The sequence below is a fragment of the Anabas testudineus genome, chromosome 15 (assembly GCF_900324465.2).
Source record: "Anabas testudineus chromosome 15, fAnaTes1.2, whole genome shotgun sequence".
Lineage (NCBI taxonomy): Eukaryota > Metazoa > Chordata > Actinopteri > Anabantiformes > Anabantidae > Anabas > Anabas testudineus.
In genome coordinates, this window is record NC_046624.1 from 4,498,033 (window position 1) to 4,525,486 (window position 27,454).

Here is a 27,454-nt window from a genome sequence, read left to right on the forward strand (position 1 = left end):
AGATACAGGAATGCACACTCTATGTCCATGTACTGTACCACCCTCCCCGTCTGCCCTTGTATCCCCTCTGTCTGTCTCTGTGTTTTAATAAACAATCACAAGGGAAGCCCTGCAGGACATTACGACACCTTTCCAGTGAAGTTAGGTTGGGCCAGGATGACCACTTTGCTGTAACAATGCTCTCTCAGCACAAGAAAACAGAGTCTACGCATGAGAAAGCGACATGCTCTGCTCATTGTGTACCCCTCTGACCAGTCTTTCCATTGTTAAGACTGGAGGATGGAGGAGCATAAAAGCCCGACAGCACAATCCGACAGGGGCCCAGGGGGAGACGAGGGTTTTCACAATGGACATGTGACCTCGGCTACAAAAATATTGGCTTAGAAGGCCTGACATACATTGGATGGCCTTAAAAGGTTGTGAGCACATGCCGTTACTTTCCAGGAGATAAAAGTTCATTTATTTTAGTCTAAATCTCCAAAGTCTCTAAAGTATTATTTCTCAAATGTTTGTGGTAATCATATCACTGAGGGAAAATCAAATCAACGTGGAATATAAACCACAAATATAGTCAACATTTATGCTCTCAGCATATTCAGTCAGCACGGGGTCTTGTGATATTATCGCTTGATCCACTGATTCCAATCACCAAAGCCAACTGGCTAAGAAGGAGAAAGGGGTAGAAGAAAATGTTTTGCTTGTAAGAGCACATGAGTGTACATTGCTGCACATCTGCTCCGCCGCATATACACACACAAACCACAGGTACGACTGAACTGATTGAGAGATTGGCAAATAGAGCAAAACAACAACAAATGTACCCAGAGATGATATATGCCCATGAAGCAAAACAACAACAACATAAATAAAAAACTAAATAAATTAAACCAACCTAAATACTGTTAAGCACGGACGAATGAATATTCCTAACCTGCAAAATGATTCCTCCATATAATATCAGCGATAGTCATTGGTGGGCCACCGGCAGGGTGTGGTTTACCTTTGTCATGGTCAGTCCTTATCATATCCATTAAGGAATTCTCCAAAGAGTGCAAGCTAAAAGCATCAAAGGGCCGATTCCGGTCCTGAAACACAACAGAACAGAAAAGGAGCTGGGGTTAGAGTCACCACAGTTGATCATATGAAAACACAAGGAAGGACAGTTTATGCCTTTGTGGCTGCCACATTTCCAACAATTGTTTTATATGACGCACTACAAAGTGAAACTGAAAGCACATTTTTAGACACTTTTGCACATGTATTAAAAATCAACCACTAAAATATTTGACAGCTCCTGTTTGGTGTAATTATCCTTGAAATTTGCCTTGAGTCCACTTGTCAGGGAGAGGAATTTTCCACAGACCTCATTGACGTAATATATCATAGAGATAAATGTTAAAATAAAAAGATCTGTTATGTGTCCATATAAAGGACATGATCGTACTTTACTTTCAAAAAAGGGACAGCTTGCACATTAATCCTTGTTTTGGAAATTCTTGTTGGTTGGTTTTTCTTGCTCTAGGCTAGGACAAATCATGTATTATCATCTTTGCCTGAGGAAGATGATGAATAAAGATATTAAAAAGAGAACGTGAATCTATGCCTAACTTCATAAAGACACTATGAAAGAAAATTTCTGCCTTCAGTCATCTGTCTGTATATAAATTAGTACAATCATTCAATGCACTCAATGATTAAAAGTTCTTCACAACCCCCCGTCAATTAGAATCTTGCAACAGTAGAAGGAGTTGAAGTTTTGTTGTGTGGTTGAGACAGGTAATTAAACTTCTGTTTGTACTGCAGCAGGTAACACTGTTGTTTTATACCCCGCTGATTTATGAAACCCAACTAAAAAACTAATTTCCTGATCCTATGAGGTGAACGGACTGGACAGTCCATAATACATCAAAAACCTCAATGCTAAGGCGCACTGACTGCCTGAGAGGATGCCCAACCATAGCTGGAGGCTTCAGCCTTGGCAGCTGTGTCCTGTGTCTACTGCCCGAGCCAGGACCACATTGTTTGCACGTCGCAGCTATTGTTGCCCGTTCGGCTGAGCATTCAAAAGTGTAATTCCCCCCACTCTGGGCGCCACATAGATAAAAATCTGCCCACTTGGTACAAACGGTAAACACTTAAAACGCTGAGCTTTTAGTTTCCTTCCTCTCCTCTCCTTTCTGACACATGTGGATGGGCACAGTGACGAATGGGGAGGGGGCGGAGAGCCCACTGTCGTCAAATGACATAAAGAGATGACATGTGCAAAAGTCCCAAACAGACACCAGTGTTCAACACATTACACAAGTTCCCAGAGGATGGAATTTAGGTTCAAGTTGCCATTTCCTGGCAACACTGCAGCTCATATTTCCTCATGCCCCATAAAGACATAAGAAAGACAGGAGCTCATGATGAGAAGCATACTATGCATTTAAGACATGGCTGCATGTCTGGTTTTATTAAGTAAATGTTGTTGAATAAGGTTAATTTACCATTTAGTGTTTCATATGTGGCCTAGCGGAAAGCCAAAGTGACAAAATAGGATGTAGATTAGGGGAAAACTGAAGGGGAAACAAAGGACACGAGTGAAATAAGGGTCATTAGGTTTGTAATATAAGCCACACTTGTTATGGCCTTGGTGAAGCTCCTGCTGTTTATACATGACCATCAGAGAGCATTTGACTTGTCTGTCAGTCTCCCAAATAACTTCCAATTACTTGACCTGATTTGAACTGACTACAATCAAAGAGGACCACACAACAATCACCACTGCCATCATTTCAAATCAGGGTATCTTCCGCGAAACTCATGTGACTTAGCGTCTTGAGCCTCACACTGACATGTTAAGCTGAATTCCACACATTCCTCGGCCTTTGAGCAGCAGCCAGCAGCAGACGAGTACGAGCACATTTCGGAGCACATGGGACTAAGCATTTCACCCTGCGTTTCATCTGCGGCGTCTGAAGAATACCGAGGGAGATCTACAGAATGACAACAAGTACACCTGTCACCAGCTGTCCACGTGACACACGGCGTGGGCTCCCCCGCCTGCTGCTCAGCTCAGCGATTCGCCTTGAAGTTTCACTTCAGTAAACAGGCCAGCTGACATGTGGTGCGCTGACCTTGCATTCTGGTGATAACTCGACTGCAATTATGGGTGTAATTGTTTAGCGGCTAAGTGTGAGCTAGATGCTGGCATTGCATCACTGAGGCAAACCAGATGATGTCATTAGGGTTCATTTGAGTTAAAACTTTTAAATATTTTTGCTTAAATCTGCATTGACAAGCTATTTCAATTATTGACTGATCATTTATGTTGTTTTTTCATGTTTTATTTTGGAATAAAAAACACAAGTAAGATGCTAGAAACTATAAATGCAATTTTTTTTCTTGTTTTTAAATAAGAAATGCCAGAAAATATTAAAAGGAAAAATAAAGTGTCTTGGGGCAACCTAAGCTACCTAAATGGCTTGAATTGTCAGAGGAGCTGAATCGTCTTTAATCGACAGTGATGTCAAACAGAAAAACAGAAAACTACTTCAGAGAGGCTGACACCTCACACTCAACTTTTGCTTTACTCAAATAAATAATCAGAATAACTGCAGATAGATTTTCTGTCAAATGACTAATCATTCCAGCTCTAAGTTGCGTATGCATGACTCTGCCTTTTGTCTGAATTCTACTTTAGTAAGCGGACTACTTTATGCAGCCTGACATTTGGCCCCTCCACCTTGTTTCCTAGTGATGACTGGAGCTGCAGGTTGACTAATTCTAGAGATAGGGAAACTCGACAGAGGAAACTGAGCAATAAAGCCGAGGGAGGCCTGACTGACACAAACAATTATTATCTCCTCAAACGGCTATACGTGTCAAGCTGGTTGAAATTTCACCCTGCATCTAACTGTGTTACGTCTGCACACGTAGCCCTCCCAGCAGTAACCAGTAGACTTGTTTTGATCAGGTGAACAAGTACTCCTTTTACATTAAGATGGCGACTTGGGGGGGGGGAGTATTCAGATGGCTCTTTTTTTATGTTGCCTTGTTTGTCAGGCAGCATAGCTAAACATAGGAAAAAACACATGACCAGCCATGTGTAAAGGCTGCACAGTACTGGTACTGTTAATTTTGGTCTACTCTGCAATCAGGCATGTCAGTCAGAGCAAAATCGCATAACCCTACCCACTATAGTGCTTGTAAACACGAATCAGTCTTGTAGAATTTATTAATAATCACAAATGTTTCATATCGTTGTATATTAAGAAAGACAGCCAGTCATAAGACTGATTGTAATGAGACAATAAGCATGACATCCTTAGCCTTTCCAGTGCCATTTTTGGCACACATGCTTTCTCTTCGCTAGCTGTCGAAGTGATAACATTAAAACAACAAGCTAATTAAGTATTAGCCTGTTTTGACATGAATAGCTTTTGTTTTCATAGTCTTACAGCTTCCTTACTTTAGAAGCATGCATATACATCAATGTCAGCAATTTTACTGTATAATCTATTTGGTGGAAAATCACAATAACTTTAAATTGACCCCTACTTTCTGTAAAATATAGGGGAGAAAAATCCTTCCTCTGTCTTCCGGATTTGACCTGCGTCCAATTTGCATCTCAGGTTCAAACACCGCCCACTGGTCCATCACAAGCCAATCAAATGGGAGTGTGAATGTGGCGTTCATCACTATCGGAAATCCTGGGCTTTAGATGTGAGGGCACGAGAACTATCAGCAATGTTAAAGATAGCGACACAAAACCAAATACTTGACTGCGCGAAACTCTCCAGCGTCCAGTCTTAGTTATCAATGTACTGTACGCAAACTGACACAAAGGTTTTAATTTACTAAACAATAGCCTAAAAATTTAGAAGTCCTAATGACGAATGCACGCTTCATCCCCCAGCAGGTTCTGCTGGTGGATGAATATTTCTTTTTTAATAAATACTTCAGAAAATATATCCCTGATAATAAGAAGTAAAAATTATATCAATTGGGTGAACTGCAATGTGCATTTATTGGCTCAGTCAGTTTGAATTTAGAAAGTTACGAGAAGCACCTGAATGCGTCGCGTGTCCTTTAAACCCCACGGAGAGTGAGCTGGCAGAGGAAATTTAGCAATTTAGTGCAATAAAACAAGCGCAGCGACTATTTCTGGTATTGATAAAGCGTGTTGGCCTTTGACAGCGTAAAAATAAATGGTCGGTGGTTAATATTTAAATGGCTCGCTGTCTCATTTCACTGGTTTGACCTCTACAGCACAATCTGCCAGCACACAAGCCCACGATACGTTGACAGGATCCGGCGAAGCCCAGTTTGATCTGATGATCTGTCACAGCGCACATTTAAAACAGGTCTTCAGTGACCAATGACATAAATCAATTTAAACAAATGCCTCTGTGATTACCTGCTTCTGGTAACCTACGGCGTGACTGTGAAAAACATTGTAGGATATGGGCCTATGATATAAGAAATGACTCACTGATAAAATGTTAATTGCACATTTGTCCAACTGACTAAACATAATCACTGACCTCCTAATAAATGGACTCATAATGAGCTTATGGTGATCTTATTATGGGATAGCCCACTTTTTGTATTCATCTCCTTGTTTCAGATATTTAGATTTATTATTATTCGTCCCCTCATTTTAGAAGTCATCCACCCGGTGATCAGTATGTTTAAACACACACTGGGTAATGAAGCTGGGCCTTGGCTGCTCTTACTGGGAACGTTTTTACCTGGAAAGGCAGTATGTTGTTGCTGTTGTCAGTCCTGAAGCCGCTGTCCTCCATCCAGGGCTTAGGGGCGAGGGGTCCGGGTCTTGGGAATTTTGGGGGTGCTATAACATTGCTGGTATAGGGCTTTTTCATAGGGGAGATTGGGTTCAGGGGAGACGGCACCCCGACGCCGACACCGACCCCGACCCCTACCCCAACGCCCACAGCTCTGCGCGGGTCCCTGCCTGCCTGCAGCCCGCTCCAGGGGTTGGAGGCTGTGCTCCACGCAGCGTTTTGGTGATTATTCCAAGCAGAAGAGGAGGCAGAAGAAGACGACGACGACCCTTTGCTGTTATTCATGACGGTCTGATAAGCGTTTCTCTGGGGGAAGGGGCCTTGACTGGGGCTGACAGGAGATCTCCTCTGCTGGGGCTGGGGCTGCTGCTGCTGCTGCTGCGCTTGCTGTTGATGCTGTTGGGACTGTGGAGCCAGACCGATCTGCGGGGAGAAATTACCCCCGAAGACCGGGTTGACGTGGTGGGGGAAGTTCTGGAAAAGCATCGTCCCGTTCACCGAGGGTATTCCCTGGAAAAAGCTGTCGTCCACGGCGTTTGTGGTTCCCGTGGACCAAGTGCTTCCATAGGAGGAGGAAGGGGAGGAAAGGGGGCCGCCGGTCTCCTGCGGCTGGTGGTGGAAGCTCAACCCGGGCAGGATCGGCGACTCCATCGGCACTTTGTCCTTGCTGGTGCTGCTCAGCGCTGAAGCCGCTTGGTTGCTCCCGGTCGACGGGCTCTCTGACTCCGATGAAGAAGTGGGCTCCGATGACGGGGTCGGGGTGGAGGGAGGAGGGTCTACTTGCGTCGGATCTTGCTGATGATGAGGCTGGGCTTTGTTTTTGTCCATCAGTAAATCATCCTGCATGGTTTGCTGAGCTGCAACGAGGGAAAACAGAGACGATGAGTTATTATTATAGTTGTAATTTAGGAGCTCATACACCGGGCTGGCTGGGCTGCTGTGGTATCTGATCAACTGGGACAACTCCGAATAGGATATGATGTTAGAAGGACCAGGGAACTGCAAAGCGAATGCGTGATCCCCCATTTAGCCGAAAAGAAGAAGAGGAAAAACACACTTCCCAGGAATACACCAGAATGATTCACAAATCCCACAAATTATACACGGACCATATGGCTGCAAATATTCACCAGATTTCGCCACGTCTCGTTTTTCCTTCCACGCAGGAACTCCAGAGCTGCAATGTGAAACTGATTCAGTGTTTTTTTTTTTTTTTTTTTTTGCCCAAGGACCTCCCCTACATTCATTTACATACGTCAGTAAATACAACTGTCCTTCAACAAGGTTAAAACACAGTTCTGCCTTGACCCACACACTTCGATACACATAATCACACACTTATTTTAGTTATTAAAATGACTTCCGAAAAAAGGCACCTTCGTCCTTTCATTGCGTTAGAACGTGACGCACCTGAACCAATTTATACGCACAGATCCCTCATGTGCCGGCTTTAAATTCCTACTAAATAAATAATCCATTCAATAAGGCTATAATTCAGAAGCAAACATTTAATTAAGTATATTTTCATAAATGAGTCTACAACGCACCTGTCCCCACCGGAATATTATTAGTAAGAATTTGGAGCGCAAAGAGATCCGCATTGACACAGCCGGTTTGCGCTGACAGGGTACAGCACGTACTTGCATTTTAAAGCAATAATAGACTAACTTAAAGCTCAGGCTGGAATATGACTGAAGCTCCACTCGGTGCTCTCCATGTAGACTTAGAGATTAGCTGGGCATATTGAATCTTCCATGCAAAATCATCCTTTGCATTTCAGAGACAACGCCTTGCAAAAGAAATATTAACAGCGCACTTTAGAGTATTATCGTGGCGATAGTTTTGCATTCAGAAAGCAATGAAGTTGCCACATTGCTATTATTAAATAACAGTGAGCAAATGTAAATAGACTACTATACTATACTGTATGTTCGATTATTTCAAGTCTATGCACTGTGCAACTGAGCATCGGCTATTGTGTCAGCTGGAGCACATGAACGCACAACCATAGTCTATATGGCACAGGGTCAAATCATCCAAGGTTAAAATTATGCTGAATTAAAAACCACGATAACACTGATAAGGCTCCTCTGGACTTTGCTTGGCTTGGTGCTGCAGGAGAGCTAAATTGCAACCCTCATCGAGGCCTGTCAGAAACATGGATGCAATAGTCTGCGGACTTTGAAAATGACACTCCAGATGACATGCCGGATCATTTCAACAGCGTGATGGCACTGATACATGTCGGCCTTTCAAGATAATCGCAGTAGCCTGCATTGCACGCATCCCACCAGTTAATCCTTGTTTTCTCCTCCAAGAGCTGCGCTTCCAAGGTCATCAAAGCAGCATAATCAGCAGTGGACAGTGTCTCACCTCATCGGACCATTACCACTGACACAGCCAAAAAGCCGACCTTTCAAAATCCTATTTATCGCGCTGATCGAGGCATCCGATACATTACATGAAGCTGTCTTCCCTTGAAATCTCCCTTTAATCCATATGTGTCCCCCTCCACACAAACAACAAAACAGCATGCACACACAACGTGGTCAGGTCTCTGTCTAACGTGAAGCTTGAATTACCTTTATCGTTCACCTTTACGGACTCTGTAAATAAAGATATTTCTGTTTGCCTCGTCTGGGTTTAGATATGCCAAACCAGCTAGCCTTGTGCCGAGGTAGTCAGCAGTTGCCTCAACAGCTGATTGACTGCGGCGCATGGATGATGCCGAGGAGGCTGTAGGGAGTTGTAGTTTCTCAATATGCAGTAGCTAGTCAACACATATGTATCTTTCTTATGTTGTCTTTCTCTATCTCCTCACACAGGCATGTGCACGTTTTATACATATTATATTACTAAATTAAGTCTATATAAATAACTTGCATCTATCAAGCTAAAAAGGTTCCTATTATAGGGTGTAATAAAAACACTGAAACTCAAGTAAAGATAAGCAGAATATGTGGCAGGCTACTCATGTGTCAAAAAACAATGTGGCCTCATTAAAACGTCTTACCGCTATTAGAAATGTTTTGTAGCCATACGTGCATCTTCATGGCCGTTGTATCTCCAAGAAGTCGTGGTGTCTCTGTCGGAAGCACATTCACAGGATTATTTAGATAGTTATGAGACATGTGAGGGAGGGAGGCATCATGAAACTACACTTCCCATGTGAGAGCAATGATGCTCCTTGCGGCGTTCTCCTCATTTTGATGACGCAGACACGCACCGCCGTGCTATTTAGCGTCACCTCAGACGCGGCCAGTCAATGGAGTCAAGCGGTCACGCCAATGCGATGTTATTAGTGACAAACTAGGCCGTAACTGATGCAAAGGGGATTTTTACTTGAAATTGTGTATCGGTTGCAGATAAGTACTATTTAGACTGTCATGACTGCTAAGAAATAGTTTTATGTTAAATGGTTGTCCCGTTTGCTGCTGACACGCCGTAACAACACAAAGGCCTCTGTAGCTAGATAGCGCTAGCGCTTAGGCTAGCTAACAAGTGATTAAACGCCAACCCCAGCTGCAGCAAATTAGCAGGCGTGTTATTTTATCGTTTTATTTGTAACGCAGTTAATTCCTCTACAGCATAACATCGTCAAGACAGCATTTGAGTGTTTTTTTTTTTTGGCTTCGGTACGATAATGGCTGAACAGAATGCAGTGACCATGCAGCAAAATTTGGACAGGTGAGTTCAAGTTTGAAGCTAGCATGCTAATAGCAGCTACGTAGTTAATTAGGTTGGTTTGTTAACTCGGTGGTTGTAAAATATTCAAAAACTACTCTGGTCTTTTTATGTACCTGTTATTTTAACCTTCCTGCTTGCCATTTGTATAAAATGTACTTTAGTAGCGTTCATACAGGGCGTTCTCGGTTACTGGTGTACAACTGATGCTCCGTTAAGTGATGTTCAGTGCTTATCACCTTAAACTATTATTCACTTTAACGTTATACAACTTTTTTTTTTTTTTTTTTTTTTTTTAACCTTCCTAAATCCGCAAATTAACTAAAGGCCGTATTGTAAAAGCAAAGTAACAGAAAACCAACTGTGCAATGTGAGTGGCAAATACCACAAACCTGATTTAAACTAGACATTTTTGAAACTAATGAGGAGAAACATCTGCCCAGATGGCAATGAAGTAGTTTTCTTTTTTGACTCAACTATTTAATACTTAAACGGCTTCAAAACTGTAACAATTACAGTGACGAGTTTTAACACAATGGCACATAATTAAACATAAGAGGTTCACTGTGGAAACTATAAAGTAGCGATGACTAACCCTGGTCTTGGAGCCATTGTCCTGCTTGTTTTCCAACCATCCCTGTGCTGCCTATTGCTCCTGACCTGAATCAGGTGTGTCCAGCCAATCACAAGCTGCAAGTGCAGGGGTGGTTGGGGAAACGAGTAGGAAACTTTGCTTGACAGAATGTGGGACCCTACCATGAACCGTTCTACGGTCATGTCCGCTGGGTTGGTGCTGGTTGGCTTTTAGCTATAAACATCAACATCATACAGTCCCATGCTCAGTAAATTATTTTCCATTATATATATAGACAAGTCTGTAGTTTGTCACACAAGACATACAATTTAGATGCAGCATTGAGATTTATATCCAAGACTACTTCTTTTTTTTTTATAGCTTGTGACAGCCCATCACAAACTTCTGAGGGCAACAAGTTAAATTATTCTTCATTACAGTACATTAGAATTGGATATAGGAGAAAAAAAAACATCAACAGAAAATACTGAAATAGTACACCATGCTGGAGCCTTTTATTTGTCCTGGATGATTTTATTTTTATGTTCAAAGTACAGGATAACAAGTAATTTTACGTAAAACAGAAAATAAACAGAAAGTTAATCAGAATGGTTGGTGTTTAAATTGATATCTGTATTTGGATATCATGCTAAATTGTAATTGTACAATAAGGCAAATAATGCAAATTTTCATCTGTATGTTTTTTTTTTCTTAAAACATTTCTTACTAGTAACACTCTTCTAAAATTGTGGGGATGGGTGATTGAAAACCATATAATGAAATCTGTAGAATAATCATTATACCTGAATTGGCAGTTGATAAATAATTTAGTTCTGTGACGTATTACTGATGTCGCTGTTTTCATGTGTCTGGGAAAAGGACATAATTGAAGTGCGAGCTTGGCCATACAGTTACTTCAGAATCTGATTATATGTAATATAATCTAATAGTCTTGCTTTAATTTTAATATGGATAAGTCTCAAACTTCACAACTCGCATAACTTTATTATGTATGTAATGATAAAATGACTGGGATTTTTTTTGGGTTCACTTTAAGACATAGTGGCTGTCTTGCAATCATTATCATGCTAAATGTGTGACCAGAATTTTCCATCTTCCATCAGTAGTTGTGTGCAGATGCTGTAACATTAGCTCATTGGTGTGCCATTTCCATCAAAACAATCACCAGCATTTGATAGTTTGTATAGTGTGTACTAAAAGGCATTTGTAGGCATTTCATGCAGTACTTTATATCAATATTGGACTCGGGAACAATTTCCTGAGCACATGATGCAGTGGCAGAAAGGAAGGGCATGTGAGGTTTGTGAAATGTGCTTTAGAAGCATAATGTATGTGTGGTAGACACAATAAGTGGCAGCATTTGAGGAGGTGATAGCAGGAAGATGTATGTCATGTTCCCTTGCTTCTGCACAGTTGTGTACCTAGCCTCTATCACTGACAAACATAAGGCTCTGCAGGCTCTTATCTGGGCCTACCACAAGCAGCCAGCTGTCCCTGCAATGCAGTGTTTCACAAATGGATATAGGAGACACACTTCCATCTAGACTAACTACTTCTTATACAACTTATTTTTTAATATTTTCTTATCTTATTAGCCATAACACTGGCCCTGTTGCCTGTTTTGTGTAGTAGTTTTGAAAGAGGTCAGATGTAGATTGGAGTATCTGCAAGACTTGAAGATAAGTAAAAGGTAAATCATAAGCGTCAGCCCCCTTAAAGTCTTTAGACGGTATTAAATGTTAACAGATTTGATTCACATATGTCTTGCATATTTTCTCTTGTCTGTAATGGGTAGTAGGCTAATGTTTAAACATATCTTTATATCTGATGGCAGGTTGTCATCCAAGGTTGTTTCACTGGCTGAACCACTCATCCATTTTCTTATTGAATTGTATTAGAAGTGATTGTTATATTTGAAGTAATGTAGAAAGAAGCAATCTAGGCTATTTATTCACTCTCACTTATTTTCACTTGAAGTGAAAATGAGTATGTTGTCAGCAAGCTTTACTTAATTATATTCGGGCAATTTATCTCATTATCCCTGGCAGATCCTCTCCAGGTCCATCAGGTCCCGTGTAAAGAGGTTAAACTGCAAGCTTCAGGTCTCTCATAGATGTTCTGTGGTTAAGTCTAATTGTTGTTTTAGACTGTATCGTTGGGTCATTGTCATGCTGAAAGATGACCCCTTACCTACTCTCCATTTGTACACTGTCTATTTTGTATTTGTATTTCCCTCACTTCTGAACAGTCTTGAGTCTCTGCTTTTTCTGTCCTAGAAGGATTGTTGGCTTCTCGGTCACCTCCCTTAATAAGACACCTCTTACCCAGTCACTTAGTTTGGCCTCATGGCCAGCTCTAGAAAGAGTCCTGCTGGTTTCTGACATGTTACAATGATGTTAGTGAGGCCAGAGAGTTCCTGGGAGTTTTTGTAATAGGTTTTATACCCTTGTCCTCATCTGTGCGTTATGGCAATTTTAATTGGAGTAATTGCAGTAGGCGTACCCTGTTATTTTGTTGACATGTTTTCAGTGTCTGTGTGGCAGCAGACACTGTTGCTGGTCCTCTGGAACTCTTTCCAGGGGAACAAAACAAAAACCTAGCGTTCTACATGGACAGGACTAGATTGTGATGAAGTAAAGGCAGTCCACCAAGGTCTTAATGTTTAAGACCTTTTGTGGGATAGAATTTGGTTCTCCTGTACCCTGCCTTTTGTGCTGGGGAACCTCCAGTTTTCCCACAATCATGTGACTGCTGCTGAGTGAAAAGTACCTTTTTTGTAGTGTGGCTTATGTGCTTCTTTGAGAACGTAAGCCTGACTTGAGACAATGAGAAAGTAGCTATGCTTTCACATTGTTCTGTTTTTGGGACACGGTCACTTTTAATTCTGTATTTTATCAGGGCCCACCAGGAAACCACCCCTCAACTGATTTTGACAGGATCACATCCACAGCTGAAGTGAAATGCATATATGCCCATATTTACAGTGGGTATCTAGTCCTTCACTGCACAATTTTGAGTGTTTCAATAAAAGTATACACTGCCTGCCCTTGACTTGCAGTTATTAAGACTTAAGTGAATTAAAGTTAATTGTGGAAACTGCAAAGGCCCACTTTTGTTTGCCCATTTACCATCTAAATAAGCAGTTGAGACAGCATGTCCCCAGTCAAGTTGCCACCATTAAACGTTTCTTGAAGGACATTTTAATGAAAATCTTCCAAACCTTGTTGGGTAGTAACAGTTAAATTGTGTTGGCATCAGTCAAGATTTAAGTTTCGTATCTATTCTGGAGAATGAATATAGAATCTCTAGTAAAATATTTAGTTTATCAGTTTACAAGCTAGTTTTTAGGTGAGTTTGTACAGGAATTCTCTATATGCAGGAGGCCATTTTGTACATGTGCACTGTTCTGTTAAACAGGGTTGGAGCAACAGTGAACTGGAGATTGTAGTTTCGCATAGAGGATAGCATTTCGGTGCTGTTGTATTAGGTCCTGTCATGCTGTAGGACTAGGTTACAGGAATAGGAGCCAATGAAACTAAGGGAGCGCTGGGTTTTGTTCCCTCCTGTTGTGCTTCTGTGGTGACATCTGTACATTACTAAACTTCTCATCTTCATGTTTTATAGCTGGCAGATTCAGTCTTTGTACTGCATTTTAGGAAATTAAGCCCACTAGTACAGGACAACAGATGTGACCACATGACGTTTATTTTTATTACCTTTCTCGCCGTTAAGTCAATCCTATTAGATGTAGTGTCAAATGGTGAGTATGGTGCGGGCAAGATTGTCAGAAGCAATTTAGTGGGGAATAAGGACAAACAGAGGTGTGACTGGAGGGTTAATGTTTGTCAGTTGGATTCACAATTTGTGTCCTCTCTGGCCCTTTAGCCAGCCATGTCACCTGAGCAGCTTGAACTCAAGGCTCCACTCCTGCATAGTCATGTTTTATTCAGCACAAGGACAATATTGGAAAATCATCCTTTGCAGACAACCTGACCTGAGCAAATAATCTAAGTTGGTTATCCCATCTTTCACAGAGCCCCCCTCACACTCCCCAGAGACCTAAGTAACAGAGCACACCAGGAACTCCATATGATGACAGGCCACAGATTTAACATCCATTATTTAGCTGCAGGAGCAGTACGGTTAAAATATACAGGCCGTAGTATGGGAATTTACTAAGTCAAGCACTGTCGTCAAATATTAAAGCCATCGTTTAGCTCATAAAATACATAAAAACTCAACTTTAAAAAGCACTTTTGATCACCCCCCCCCCCTTCATTAAAAATCTGTAAAAGGACGTCCTTGATCTAAAATATTTTTAGAGACCTATCTGTGATGGCATGATTGTAAGTAATCCACCCTAACCTTTTTCATAACTAGTTATGCATTAAAGGTTATTGGAATTAGAAGAAATTAGAGCTGTTGTTCATACCACTGTTAACATTTCTCATTTCACCGATGGGCTACGAAACACTTCGCACTTCCTAGTAAAAGTTAAAAGGTTGCAGGGTTCCTCCATTCCAGTCATACTGCACCTGTTACCTGGTTGAAAACAGGAAATGGAACTGCAAACTATAGATAAGTCTTATCTGGCCAGACACAGACAGCTATTTGTCACAACCCTGTGAGAAGAGATACTCCTCCTCTTGATAACCCTCATCTTGCATTAGATTGGTTTTAAAGCAATCTTTGACTTTGTGATGGAACAAAAGAAAATTCAATAAAATGTGTTTATGTTGGTGGTTGTAATGTATGTCTACTATAACTTGAACTATGAATAATTGTTTCCCCAGATGGTGGTAGCACAATATTTTAATCTGAATGATACCATAATGTACATATTCAGTCTGAAAATATTTTTACAATCTCACTCCTCATTAACTATATGCTAGTTGTTTATGGCAGGTGTGTAGCCTAATCATAGATTTATTCATCCAGGGAAAGGCCAGCTATTTGAAATGTAATTAGAAAAGTGAGAACATAAATGTCCCAGCTTAAAACTGTGTCATAGGCAGCTTCTGACCCACAGAATCTCCTTGCAACAGGCTTGTCCCAAGTGTAATTTAAGATGAATGTGACTTAAGACAATCTTGACATTTTGGGTTTAGTTTCAGTTATTTCTTTTATTTTTTTTCCCCTCCCTCTAACAAAACAAGAATGTCACTGGCCTCATGGAGTGATACACTGGGATGTTAAACATTTCAGCCAGACTCACTCTCTTATGGAAAAGCATTATAATGTCATAGTTGAAGATCGGGGAACTTCCTCCCAGATGTTGGACAGGCATGCAGGAAAGTTAATTGTTCATGAGTCATGACTCCTTTCTTCTAAGGAAGGGATTGTAAGTTTGAGGGGTTATTCCTTTGTGTTGCTGTTTTTTTTGTTTTGTTTTGTTTTTTGCCCTTAACTGGAATTGGAGTTTACTAGGAACTACACTGTGTGGGAGGAGAGGATAGAAGATCTGTTGGGATACTTATGGGAAGAGAAGGGTGTTAAAACATGGTTTGGCTTAAGGCCAGAACAAGACATTTGTCTGGATGTCACACTAAAGGGAGATGATGTGTCCTCATCTTGCTTTCAGTGTTTATCAGATAATTGTGTTTACACAGTGATGGGATGCCCTGTAATTTCAGGTTTGAGTAGCTGTCCCAAAAGCAACTTCCAAAGGATGCAACTCGAACTAGAAACAGGGCAACTTAGAATGTCCTAAAGATCCTTACACTTAATTCACTGACTGATGGCAAAACAGTGGAAGAACAGCTTTCAGTGGTAATAAATTTGGTTAATGGACAAACCTTTTTTTTCGAAGGCAGCACTCCCCCAGCCTGTGGATTTCTACTTTAACTAGCTGTTACTTGAAATAATTCTGGTCTGCCCTGCCTGCTCTTTCCTTGCTCAGCTATGCTTTTCCACATGCTTTGCATAGCCTTTCAGATATTACAAAATACAATTTAAAAAAAAATGAAGCAAAACCTCTAATCACAAATCATTGAAATTCAGTGGGTTGGAATTTGTCTGCACTGCTGCCAGTGATGTTCTAAAAAGTCTGTTATAAAAGTTACATACTTTAGCTTTAAGTATGTGAGCCACACTGTTTTGTTCAAATAGCCCTCTTATCTATTCAAAACCAAACCTTCTTTTTTTTTTTTTCTAAATTTATGTCTGTATGTGGGGATGTTTGTTTCATTGTCTTTATCCTACCTGTGCATTTCTTTTCAGGAGCTGTTGGGTGTGCTTTGCCACAGATGAGGATGACCGCACGGCAGAGTGGGTACGTCCATGTCGCTGCCGTGGCTCCACTAAGTGGGTTCACCAGGCCTGTTTGCAACGCTGGGTCGATGAGAAGCAACGAGGCAACAGCACAGCACGTGTCGCCTGTCCACAGTGCAACGCTGAATACCTCATCGTCTTCCCCAAGCTGGGTAAGTGACATCTCAAAGGATAAAATTAGGGCTTATAATTAATAGCAGGGGCAAGATTTCTGTCTTTGTTGAAATCTTAAAACAAATATTGATAGAAATATTAAGCTGGCACACAGCTTCCAATACTGTGTTGAGTGTGCAATATACAGTATGGTACTATAAAGAAAGTGGAAAAAGATAAAGGTACACTAAGAAAATGCCAAAAACCCAACTGGTACATCGGATTTTAATTTGGTGCACTCTCAAAATGTCATGACGACTAATTTTCTACCAGCTGTCAACACTGAAGCAGCTTTATAGAGCAAATTTCCCTGTAAACAGACTCCTGAAGCTCTTCTTTGAGAGCACTCTTAATAGCTACTGCCTGTAACTGTATCCAAAGCTCTAAGAGTCAGCTCAGTTTGTCTTGCCTGAGTGCATGTTTATTTACTTCAGAGCCAGCATAGGTTCTGTGGTGATCTGGGTAAATATTTCCTTTCAGCCTGACGAGGAACAGAGTGGTGCTCACTTGTAATGCAGCCTAGCTCCAGGCTGATGGACCAACAGCAGCAGTTTAGAGAAGCAGCTGCTTCAATTATTCTCACACGTCAGAGTGACGAGGGCTTCAATTGTTCCCAAACACCAGCTATGACTCAGCAGAGTGAAAATACACTGCCGTTCTTTTTACCCAGCTACTGTTCGCTTTTTAGTTGTCTCGGATATTTATATTAAACGTCCCAGTGGCTGACTTGTCCTCATCTTTTCTTATTTAGCACTTAGCAGTGATGGGGTTTAATCCCTTTTGAATTTTTACTGCCAAATATGAAGACTTGATCATATTTAAGGTTAATAGATCACAGATATCTCTAGGTTAACCATGAGGGACTGGACACCTGCCATCTCAAACTCAGAAGTTGCGATTTGAGACAGGAGCTGGCTTGAAGACAATGTTGGTCTGCAGGCCTGGCCTGGTTGGTAAACAGGTTCATGTATATTTATAGTGACTGAGGCTGTGCTGTCACTCACTTTGGTGATATAAGCAGAAGGTTTCAGCTCACCTTCTCCAGAGACTCTCACTGCCTCATTTGGAAAATAATCCTGTGTATGTCTGTATCTTCCTCTAAGTGCTGATTATTAGCACCTGTCAGGTCACTGAGTATTTCTGAATGTGTCCGTCAGGCTCTTCCCCTTTTTTGTGTTTAAGGTTGAGTTTATTGGTTTGCAGCTCCAATGGACTGACTGGTGTACTAGCAACCATTAGCTTAGGGTTGGGCAAATACACGATAACAAGATCTATTGCAAAATAATTTTTCCTCGATAGAACTTTTAGACTGGTCAATACATCTTTGATGGATCCCATTCCATTCATGTTTTGAGACAAAAATTCAGTGATGGAGAGAATAGTGCTGCATGAACCAATCATGTCGCTTGTAAGGTTACTGCCAAGTTGGGTTGATGCTGTAGTATCAGCTGTTAGCAGCACACGTGCTAATGATTTGGCTACTGCAACCATGCGCATCAGTACATTCAAAGAAAGATAAGAGATGAGATAAGAGAAAATGTTAACATAACTCAACAGTGTTGCAAAAGATGATGTTGAAAAAAAGGGTCAGAAGATTAGTAGTGAAGAGAGATTCTGGCTCTGGCTATACTTGTCACACAGAGAAGCTCTGTACACGGAAAACTGCATCAAAAGCATGTTTTGACAAAGATGGGTAATACCCATGTTGCCTTAAACGCTGCTAAAAATGGTTAATTTATTAGGGGAATTGTGCAACTGGTGTTTTTATATTTTTCTTATTTAGCAGTTTTTAGTTTTTATTTACTTATGACAATTTTATTCTACCAAAATGATGCACTCTAATTATGTTGTACAATGTCCATAGTTATTCTTATTCTTTTTATTCTTAATCTTTACCATCTAAAGCAGTATCCTCATGTAGAGCATGCATAATGCAAGATGTTACAGTCCTAGACCCAAGCAGGTGCTGGTGGTTCCCCTAAAATAACAGTTTGAAAAACCAGTGCAACAACAGATGTAATTTTGTCCACTTTCCAGCTCCATGTCTTACAACAAAAAAACCAAACTGAGACAGTGATATCCCACACGTATTGGCCTACTTCATTGCAAAAGACATACCAGTAAGCATGATCAAAATAAGTAAAGGAGTAAAAAGGAAGCTTTAAGCATGACTGAAGTAGTCATTTGACTTGTATCAAGATAAATATCAACCTGATCATTTACATGTTTGTGTACACTATAACTCCTAAAATGAATCCCAATACAGAAGAGAGAAGCAAAAACTTGTGCAGTGATTCATTGGGCCAGAGGTGGAGCTATATCTGAGTGGTTGCCAGTCTGTATTGTAGGCTCTCTGACAGTCTGGGTTTTATTGGATTTGTATGTAGCTGTGAGCATTTGTTAAAAGAATACTTAAATGTTACTGGAGAAACTGGACAAATCTATTGTGTATATTTTTATTTTGTTGTATTACTTGCTTAATATCTGACCTAAAAACAGATACTAGCTAAAGCTAAATTAAATTTAAAATGTATTTAATGTAAGGGCCACAGAAACTTTGCTATTACCCCGAAATGGACATACAAACATCTTTCTCCCAGTACCTGTTTGAAGTCATGATTTAGACACATTGCCTCAGTGTGCCACATTACGACGTCTTTGTGGTTATAATTGCCCAGCTTTTATTTTTATAACAGCCGGTTATAACAATGATGTACAGCCCACAAGGTAAAATGTTTACTCTCAGGCTCATCAGCTCCTGTTGCCTACACCAGATTTTGTTCATTTTGTCATGTGTATGAATGCTCAAGTGGTTTAGCCATCAACAACATAGCATTGTGATGCATGGGCTAAAGTTTTATTTTGTAAGTGAACTTCCCCTTTACTGTGGCTGAACTGCTAAGTGATGGCGCCCCTAGAGAATAATACAGCAGCCATCTGCTGCCATGGCTCTGCATATATTGATGCCTTTATACAAGTAACCAGAGGCTTGTTACCTTTTTTGATTTAGCTCTGTAAGCTACATGTCCAAGTTGCTGCCTTTTTAAAGAGGGTTTTGCATATTCTGGAGTCCATATTATTCATAATTTTGGGTTGATATTTTTATTCTACCTTACTGAAGTTCTGGATGGTTTCCAATTCAAGAAACAACTTATTTTTCTTATAATTGGTCCTTATGCAGTATCTCTCTGAACCTGTCTGCAATGCTGAGGTAAAAACTTAACAGTACTGGGCAGGTTATGAAAACAGTTGTCCTTAAGTGATCAAAATGTATAAGACTGTATCCACTATTGTAGTGATGGTATAGATGAGGAACATCACAGGGAAGTCTTGTGACCATGTATACAGAGTAGACTGATGTGCAGAATTGGTTTTATGCTCACCCTCTGTTTTGGAAATTTAAAATGGATGCACATCACAACAGTTAAATACCAAACTCCCTCCTTAACATTGTGAAGTGCAAATATTAGTGTTTTTCATTAGTTTTATTCATTGTACTTGATCATTTAATTTAACTTGATGTCTCAAGTTTTTTTGGTTTAATAATTCTTACAGTGCTGCAAATGGCATTTTTTAACCAGCTTGGTTAAGAGATTGATGGAAGTACAGTCATTGAAGGTAAATTTAAAAAGTCTTTATTTTTCAGTGTTAAATGTAGTGGTGCTCACTGTAGTAATTGGTTATAAATAATTTTGTGTTGGAATATCATACTTGCAGCCTTTTGTTAAGTCATCTCAACTATCTGCTCTGGTAGATGAATTTGTTCTCTTAAATTGAGTTAATTTTGCTAGAGAACCACTGAAGTCAAATTATTTGAAGTGACCACTATTTTGATTCCCCATCCCATTTGAAAGTGTCAGAGGTGGCAAGAGAGGTGGACAGTGATGCTGGTTGTGTGGTAGAGAAAAGTGGAAAGGAAACTAGGTCACAGGAGGAGCCAATGAGCAACTCAAGGCCTGACAGCAGAGAGGAACAAGTGTCAAGATGCTCCTGTTCTGTTGAGTCCATGAAATTGCACTGATCACCAGTGTTTCTGTGACTTAAGCATCATTAGAACTTTACATTTTAAAGAACAGGATGTACTTTAGACCAGAGACATTTAGAGCACGCCATGCAAACATTGCAGCCTGAGTTGCTAATTTTGCGTCTCTGGCATGTGTGATGTCCAATCAAATGCTGCTTGCGAAGCATTAAGGTTTGTTACTTGTACTTAAACTGGATTTTTAGTTCTTCTACTTAATTATAATTGTTTGCAGTCTTTGACATTCAGCACATTGTTCAGGAAATAACAGTGCTGAAACCTAAACCAGAAGTAATATCTCACATTTGCATTTGAACGTTTCACAGATGGCTGATATGCACTTCAGAAGAGTAAATTTGCCAGCATTGTTGACTGAAGAGTTTCATTGTGTAGTTGCTCGACATGCTGTGCATTGGTGAACTTTATTGAACAGGAGTAGTTCTGTGTTTTGTTTTGGGTTTTTTTTTTGTTTTTGTTTCTACATCACTGCTGCAGTGTTCTTTCACATTTAAATCCAACCCTGTTTTCTTTATTATAGTTGTACAGTTTTTTTTTTTTTTTTTTTTTAAACAGGTTTACAGAATCCTTCCCTCAGCATCAAACTCAGCTTTGCTCGGAGGACAGTGCGTCCTTGCTGCTTCTTTACTGACTCTATATGTAAAGAATAAACAAGCTATCTGGAACAAAAAAAGCTATTCCCCCCCCCCCCTTTTAATTATCTTAATTTTGGAATCTGCTGCCAGTGGCTGAAATGAATTGCTCAGCTCTTTGTCCTGCCAGTTGCCATTAAGGGCAACCCAGCTCCAGCTGGCTGTAATGCTAAGGCAGAGTGAAAGCAGAAGGGATTCCAACAATGTCATCAAAATATGTCATTGATGTGCTCAAGCATTGCAAGATCGATCTGGTCATCAAACACAGGTGCAGTAAAAGGGAGACCTGGAAAGCATCAAAAGACTGGCAGTATATGAGAGAGGGAGAGATGCAGTTTAGAATTACTTCAAAAATGAGAGCGGTATTTCCGTTGAGTATTAAGTAGCATTAAAAGACCCAAATGCTTTAGTTGCTTCAGTTCCTTTAAGTGGGCTGGAGCGCTGCTGTCTAAACAAAAGGACCTTTGGCATAGGCTGTTCTAAACTCAGCTTTGCAGCATGGTGGTATTCAGCTGTAGGAAAAGGTGTACAGCTCATACCAGCAGGAATGTGTGCAGCTTGTAGCAACTGCAAGTATGGTTGACAGCCTCACTGTGGCCTGGCTATAAAAACAGCTTGATAAAGTCCCTTATGTCCGAACTGTAAAACTCATAACCTCCAAAATAACCGAGTGGCCTCAATTACTTTTAGAAACACACTTGATCAGTGGATGTGTAGGCTATTGTAAATATTGTAGCCACTACTGTGGTCTCCCTTACACTCATAAATATGCATCTGTTGTCTGCATTAACTGTCATCCTCCTATATGTGGACTTTGTTAATGCAGAGTTGCCCTTATCTTGAAATGATAGAAGTCTTGTATGCAGGCGTTTAGTTCTTTTGTACCAGCTGTACCACTAACTTTGTATAAGGTAAGATGATAAATGTATCAACACGTTGCCGACGTGGCCAGAGAGGAAAGTGGTCGTGAACCAAGTCCTGCTTTCACAATGATGACTCGCCACTGTTTGCCACTTCACAGAATTATTTCTCAACCCGTGACGTGTCAAAAACCTTTTTTTAAAAAGGGATTATAAATGTTACCATTCTCGAGAGACGAGCCTGTCTCTCAGTAAAGCCTGTTGAAATGACCTGTGAACCACTTTTAAAAATAATACAGTAATGAATATAAAATATGCAGTTGGTCCACACCTGTGGATAATCAGTTTAGCAGCTCAAACAATACTGTCAGACTATTTGTTTCTGCAAGCAAGAGTTAAATTCTCAACCTAGAAGGTAAACTTTAGTACCACCATTGATTTTAAGCTTACACTCCAGCCACAGGAGTAATTTTTTTTGCCCCATTATATCTGTGGTACTCCAACTATCTCTCTAGCTGACTTAATTGTCTGCTAGAAAAGGGAAATGTCTGCTTCTTGGTATTGCACTCATATCAAAGACTCAATGTTTCATGTTTCATACTGTGGCCGATATGCCACACTGCATATCTGCCATGAGAGCACAGTAACTAAACAGCTGTTTTTGGAAGAGCATTTTCAGGCCGTGTAGGGGCAACATTGATTACAGTTTGAGAAAATAGGTTTTCAGGGCCCTTAAATCCAGACTGCTGTATGCTGCAGATCTCATCTAGCAGTTAGTTGTTCACTGCAACACATCAATGGCCAGCGCTGTGTTCTGTGCTCGGTCCCTCTGGAATCGTCCCCACCCCGCTCTCCTTCCACTGACTCCTGGGCTAGTTATTAATAGACTGTGGATGGGTCTGAGTGAGGAAATCAGGTTGCCTCCCTGTAAATATTGCATGATTTCCCTCGAGTCAGCCTGGAATGCTACAGAGGAGGATGCACCAGAGAATTTTTCAAGTTCTGAATGGGAGGGAACTGCTCCAAAGGCAAGTTTGGACTTCAAATTAAGCCTCATTGCACGCTTGTTAAGAACTAGCCCAGTTGTTTTAATCTTGGTGGAACCTGCCTGAGAGGCCTCCTCCCTGTCTGTCAATACAACCTGCCTGCTGCAAGCTTTGTTACAGGAAGAAACTTAACTTTGACGTGACCGTGTTGTCACTTTTCTTGTTGCACTGGAAAATGCCAGACCACATGACATTTATAGTGAGAGCTTCCTTGTGTGTAGAAGTTTATTTATGGTTATTTTAATAAAAGTAATTCAGCCACTGGAGAGAAATGGAACCTTTGTTGTTACAGGTCACGGTTTGTTTAGTTTTTATTTTTGGTCCCCTTGGCAGTCCACCTGTCAGCTTGACGCCTACACAAGAGTAGGACACCCAAACATTAATGCTAGATGTGTGGGTGAATGCTTTTTTTTCAAGTACTTGTTTTACCAGCAAGAGTCACATGACCCTCACTGTAATAGCTCAGTTTAGTGGCTGATAGTCTAGTTTAGTCTGTATTGCACACAATATGTTCCACTTTGCTCCATTAGTGGGCCTGAAGAGGATCTGCAGTCTTCTTGGACATGTTTATCAATTGTGAATTTTATTAATTTACACTCAACCAAAATTAGTCACTTTGTTTTGGTCATTGTTCAAAACTGCTATTGCAAGAAATGAAAATATGAGATTCAAAAGATGTAGTGATTTAAAAAGTTCCTACTTCCACAGGTCCCGTTGTCTATGTGCTGGACCTGGCTGACCGGCTCATCTCTAAGGCTGGACCATTCGCTGCAGCAGGGATCATGGTGGGCTCCATTTATTGGACTGCTGTGACGTACGGAGCTGTCACTGTGATGCAGGTACAACCAGTCATCTTCCTTCTCAGAGGTTTCAGAATGTTGTCCAGTCAAGGTTGTGACTTTGACTTTACCTGTGTGCTGGCAGATAAAATCAATGTAATGCAAATGTATGTCAAAGTACTGGTCACATTACTATAATATGATCCTCCATTACTTGTTTAAATTATTTTTAATTTTTAACTGAACCAGTTTAGTTCTCTGCTATAGTTTTCTACTCTCTTCCCTCTGTTCAGGTGGTTGGCCATAAGGAGGGACTGGATGTTATGGAGCGGGCTGATCCTCTGTTCCTGCTCATTGGTCTGCCCACTATCCCAGTCATGCTGATCCTCGGAAAGATGATCCGCTGGGAGGACTACGTCCTGCGTCTGTGGAGGAAGTACTCAAACAAACTGCAGATCCTGAATAGCATCTTCCCAGGTCAGGCCATACACCCAGATGCATAAAAAATTATATTGAATAAATCTTAATATATTTCAAACATAAAACATTTTTGTTTTCAAAAGACAGTACTACATACAGGTTAATGCTATGATATATAAAATTGCATATAGTTAATCTTGTTCGTGGCTCTTCTGTTCAGGGATTGGCTGCCCAGTTCCTCGTATCCCTGCAGAGGCAAACCCTCTGGCCGACCATGTGTCGGCCACACGGATCCTTTGTGGTGCACTTGTGTTTCCCACCATCGCAACCATTGTGGGGAAGCTCATGTTCAGCAGTGTCAACTCCAACCTGCAGAGGACCATCCTGGTGGGTACAGCCAGAAACTCCTTATACATCAACATAGAAAATGTACAGACATGTAGCAGGTGCAGTTTGGGAGCTCTACAGTGCATTAACCTTCCTGCTACCGTTACGCCTCAATTCAGAGATTCTAGTTTACACTCAGTACATTTAACAGCTTTATTTGCAAGGTATCGGCATATTGTGATTATATGTGCAAAGCATATGATCATAGCAAGGTAACATTAAGATGAAGCTGACTCAACATTGACCAGCTACAACTGAAATGAATTAATCCTGTAATGTGATAATAGAAGAATGAAGAGCACTTTAATGATTATTTGTGAGTACTTGGATTTAGTCAGTCCTACATTTACACAGTTCTCACTGCTGTGAAAACACGTGAAATGTGTATTGATCCACAGCAAAAAAGAAATGTTCCCAACAAATACATCTAGTGTTGTTTGACCTTAAGCTAACACTGGTGACAAGCTGTTGAAGACTTGTCTTCAGTAGGAATCGGCACAGATTGGGAATCTCTCAAGTCTCCTATAAGCAGTCACTTGGGTCACTCTCAGTATAGATATATGAAGGGATGCAAGAAATGGACGTGACACAGTCTTTGGTGGTTCAGCTGTCAGCCTGTAGAGTTCTGTGGTAAATGTTAGTTTGTATTTGCCTGTATACTGTCCAAATCTTTAGGAAGCACAGATGCAGAGCATTGTTACTTTGAATTTGTACATTTGAATTCAACAGCTTGACAGATGTTTTATTAAATCACTGGTTGCACTGTGTTGGCTATTTAATAGACTGATTAATGCATTATATTTCTTAGTAGAAATTATTAAACCAAATTCATCAACCTGCACAGAAATAACAGCCTAATTTTACTAAATGTAAATGATGGACAATAAAAATGCTTCAACGTCAACAGGCTGTAAATGAATAAAATGAAAAAACTCAGTTCTTCAGAGCTGATATGAGAAACCTGTATCTGGATTTGTACTTCTGGGCACCTGGAGTAGAAAAGCCAGGAGATTTGCTGAGAGTAAGAAAGGTGTGGAAGCAAATCCACTAGGTGGTGAAAGGTCTGTGTTGAGCTGTTGTTTTAAGACCTTATTTAAACAGTCTCGTTTCCCCCCCCTCTCATCATAGGGAGGCATCGCCTTTGTGGCCATCAAGGGGGCGTTTAAGGTGTACTTCAAACAGCAGCAGTACCTGAGACAAGCCCACCGCAAGATCCTCAATTTCCCTGAGCAGGAGGAGGCGTGAGGAGGCTGCACAGGACGACCTGATGAACTGAATACCCACCTCCTTTAGGAGTGGTGAGAAAGGAGATCAGAGTGGCACACTGAGCAGGAAGTGCTGGTGAAACAGACTTGAGATCAGTCACCCTCATTTACCTACTCCTCACCCCCCACCCCCTTTGACGCTGACCTTCTACTCAAGCATCCGGACCACCACCACTACATTGTTTTTAAACTCTGACGCTCTCGTTTGGTGACGACGGATAAGACTTGCAGACACAGATCGGCGCATGTTTGCAGTTAAACGCTCACGTTAACACACCACCACATCTTTCCCAAGAACTCGTGCAGAGTGGATGTGTTTTCAACAATCACATAACTAAAACTTATTGTATTTTAAAGAACAGTGCAGGGCATGTGTAATTAGAAAGTTTTATAATAATAAATGATTGTTTTATAATTATTTTGCAGATTTGAAAAAGTCCCATTTGCCAATGTTGGGTTTCTATTGAGTGATGTTCAGTGTATGGAATGTATTAATTATTAAACAATAAAAAGTGTTTAACAATTGTTTGTCATGATGCAGGACATTAACCACAGTCAGGCTGACCTAGTCTAGATCTAACCCACCACAGATCTGAACAGTGTGTTTTCAGACCCTGTACTATTCACGGGGTGTTTTAGTTTTTCATTTTCTCCTTATTTCCGTTTTACAGACTGCTCTGCTGTGGTGTACAGTCTCTACCACATGTGGCTAGTATGGATGTTTGTGCTCTTTGCAGAGATGTGGCATCCTACAGGAAGCTTTTCTAAAGCTTCAGATGGTTCAGATGTGGCATTGGATGCAGAACCTTTCTGTTAGTGATGAAACAAAACAGATAAATGGTGGTTTGGACTGAAGCTTTTTCCATGTTTTTCTTTTTTTAACATGTGACAACTGAACTGTTGTGATACTCACACTGGGGTTGGTGCAGATCTTTAGGATGGTAGCAGCTGATGTGCTGGCAGGTTTTTTGTTGACAAAGGATCGGTTCACCCAAATGACACCATGAAGTTGTGCTGATAGTCTTGGTTTTGATTTCTGCTTCTACTACAGCACTTTAAAATGGGGATTTGGAAAAAAATCTTAAAATATTTGTCTAATGTATATTACCAATATGTAAAGGCTAATAGAACATTAGAAAAGCAATTGAACTGTCAAATCCCAGGAGAATACTAGACTGAATCTGCATCGGACATGAGTGCAAACTGTTTTTATAATTTGAGCCGACTCAATTCTATATAGAGAATATTTGAAATCAATTTTACTGAGTTTGTTGTTAATCTGTAATTGTTGCTGACAGGCTACATGAGAACCTATATTGTGACTTCCTGTGGAAAAGCGTCACATGAATATTTAACCTGCACATGTAAACTGTGCCTGCTTTACACAAGCTCCCTGATGCATTCACTGTCAAATCTCGACTCTGCCAAAAGAGACAAAGTGTAAACAGTTTGTACAGATGTTGCTTCTGACTTCTATGGTATCAGCTCTGTGAATAAATGTATTTTTTCCAAATGGTTTCCATGTTTTGAGACTG

At 40.6% G+C, this 27,454-nt stretch overlaps 2 protein-coding genes across 8 annotated transcripts in view; one reads left to right on the top strand and one right to left on the bottom strand.

Annotated features, from left to right (window-relative positions):
• cpeb3 (cytoplasmic polyadenylation element binding protein 3) overlaps window positions 1–8,487 on the bottom strand; it is a 31,320-nt gene extending 22,833 nt beyond the window's left edge. For 2 of the 7 annotated variants that reach the window (XM_026356964.1, XM_026356963.1), the window contains exons 1-3: window positions 8,372–8,487; window positions 5,736–6,646; window positions 1,001–1,085 (exon numbers count right to left, since the gene is read on the bottom strand). In XM_026356964.1, the coding sequence (XP_026212749.1) occupies window positions 1,001–1,085; window positions 5,736–6,635 (985 nt within the window). In that variant the 5' untranslated portion in view covers window positions 6,636–6,646; window positions 8,372–8,487. The other 5 variants (XM_026356962.1, XM_026356960.1, XM_026356961.1 and 2 more) reach the window with 4 other exon arrangements.
• Window positions 8,488–9,432: 945 nt separating this feature from the next.
• march5 (membrane-associated ring finger (C3HC4) 5) lies at window positions 9,433–27,336 on the top strand. The gene is made up of 6 exons (XM_026354013.1): window positions 9,433–9,476; window positions 16,288–16,490; window positions 23,777–23,907; window positions 24,141–24,324; window positions 24,488–24,654; window positions 25,783–27,336. The coding sequence occupies exons 1-6, from the start codon at window positions 9,433–9,435 to the stop codon at window positions 25,897–25,899; spliced, it is 846 nt and encodes a 281-aa protein (XP_026209798.1). The 3' UTR covers window positions 25,900–27,336.
• The last annotated feature ends 118 nt before the right edge of the window (window positions 27,337–27,454 follow it).

What these genes read in the sequence shown, in the direction of transcription:
- march5 (XM_026354013.1), top strand. Translation starts at nt 9,433, where the DNA reads ATGGCTGAACAGAATGCAGTGACCATGCAGCAAAATTTGGACAG. An exon ending in CATCGTCTTCCCCAAGCTGG is followed by an intron (nt 16,491 to 23,776) that starts GTAAGTGACATC and finishes CTACTTCCACAG; the next exon opens with GTCCCGTTGTCTATGTGCTG. An exon ending in CCTGAATAGCATCTTCCCAG is followed by an intron (nt 24,325 to 24,487) that starts GTCAGGCCATAC and finishes TCTTCTGTTCAG; the next exon opens with GGATTGGCTGCCCAGTTCCT.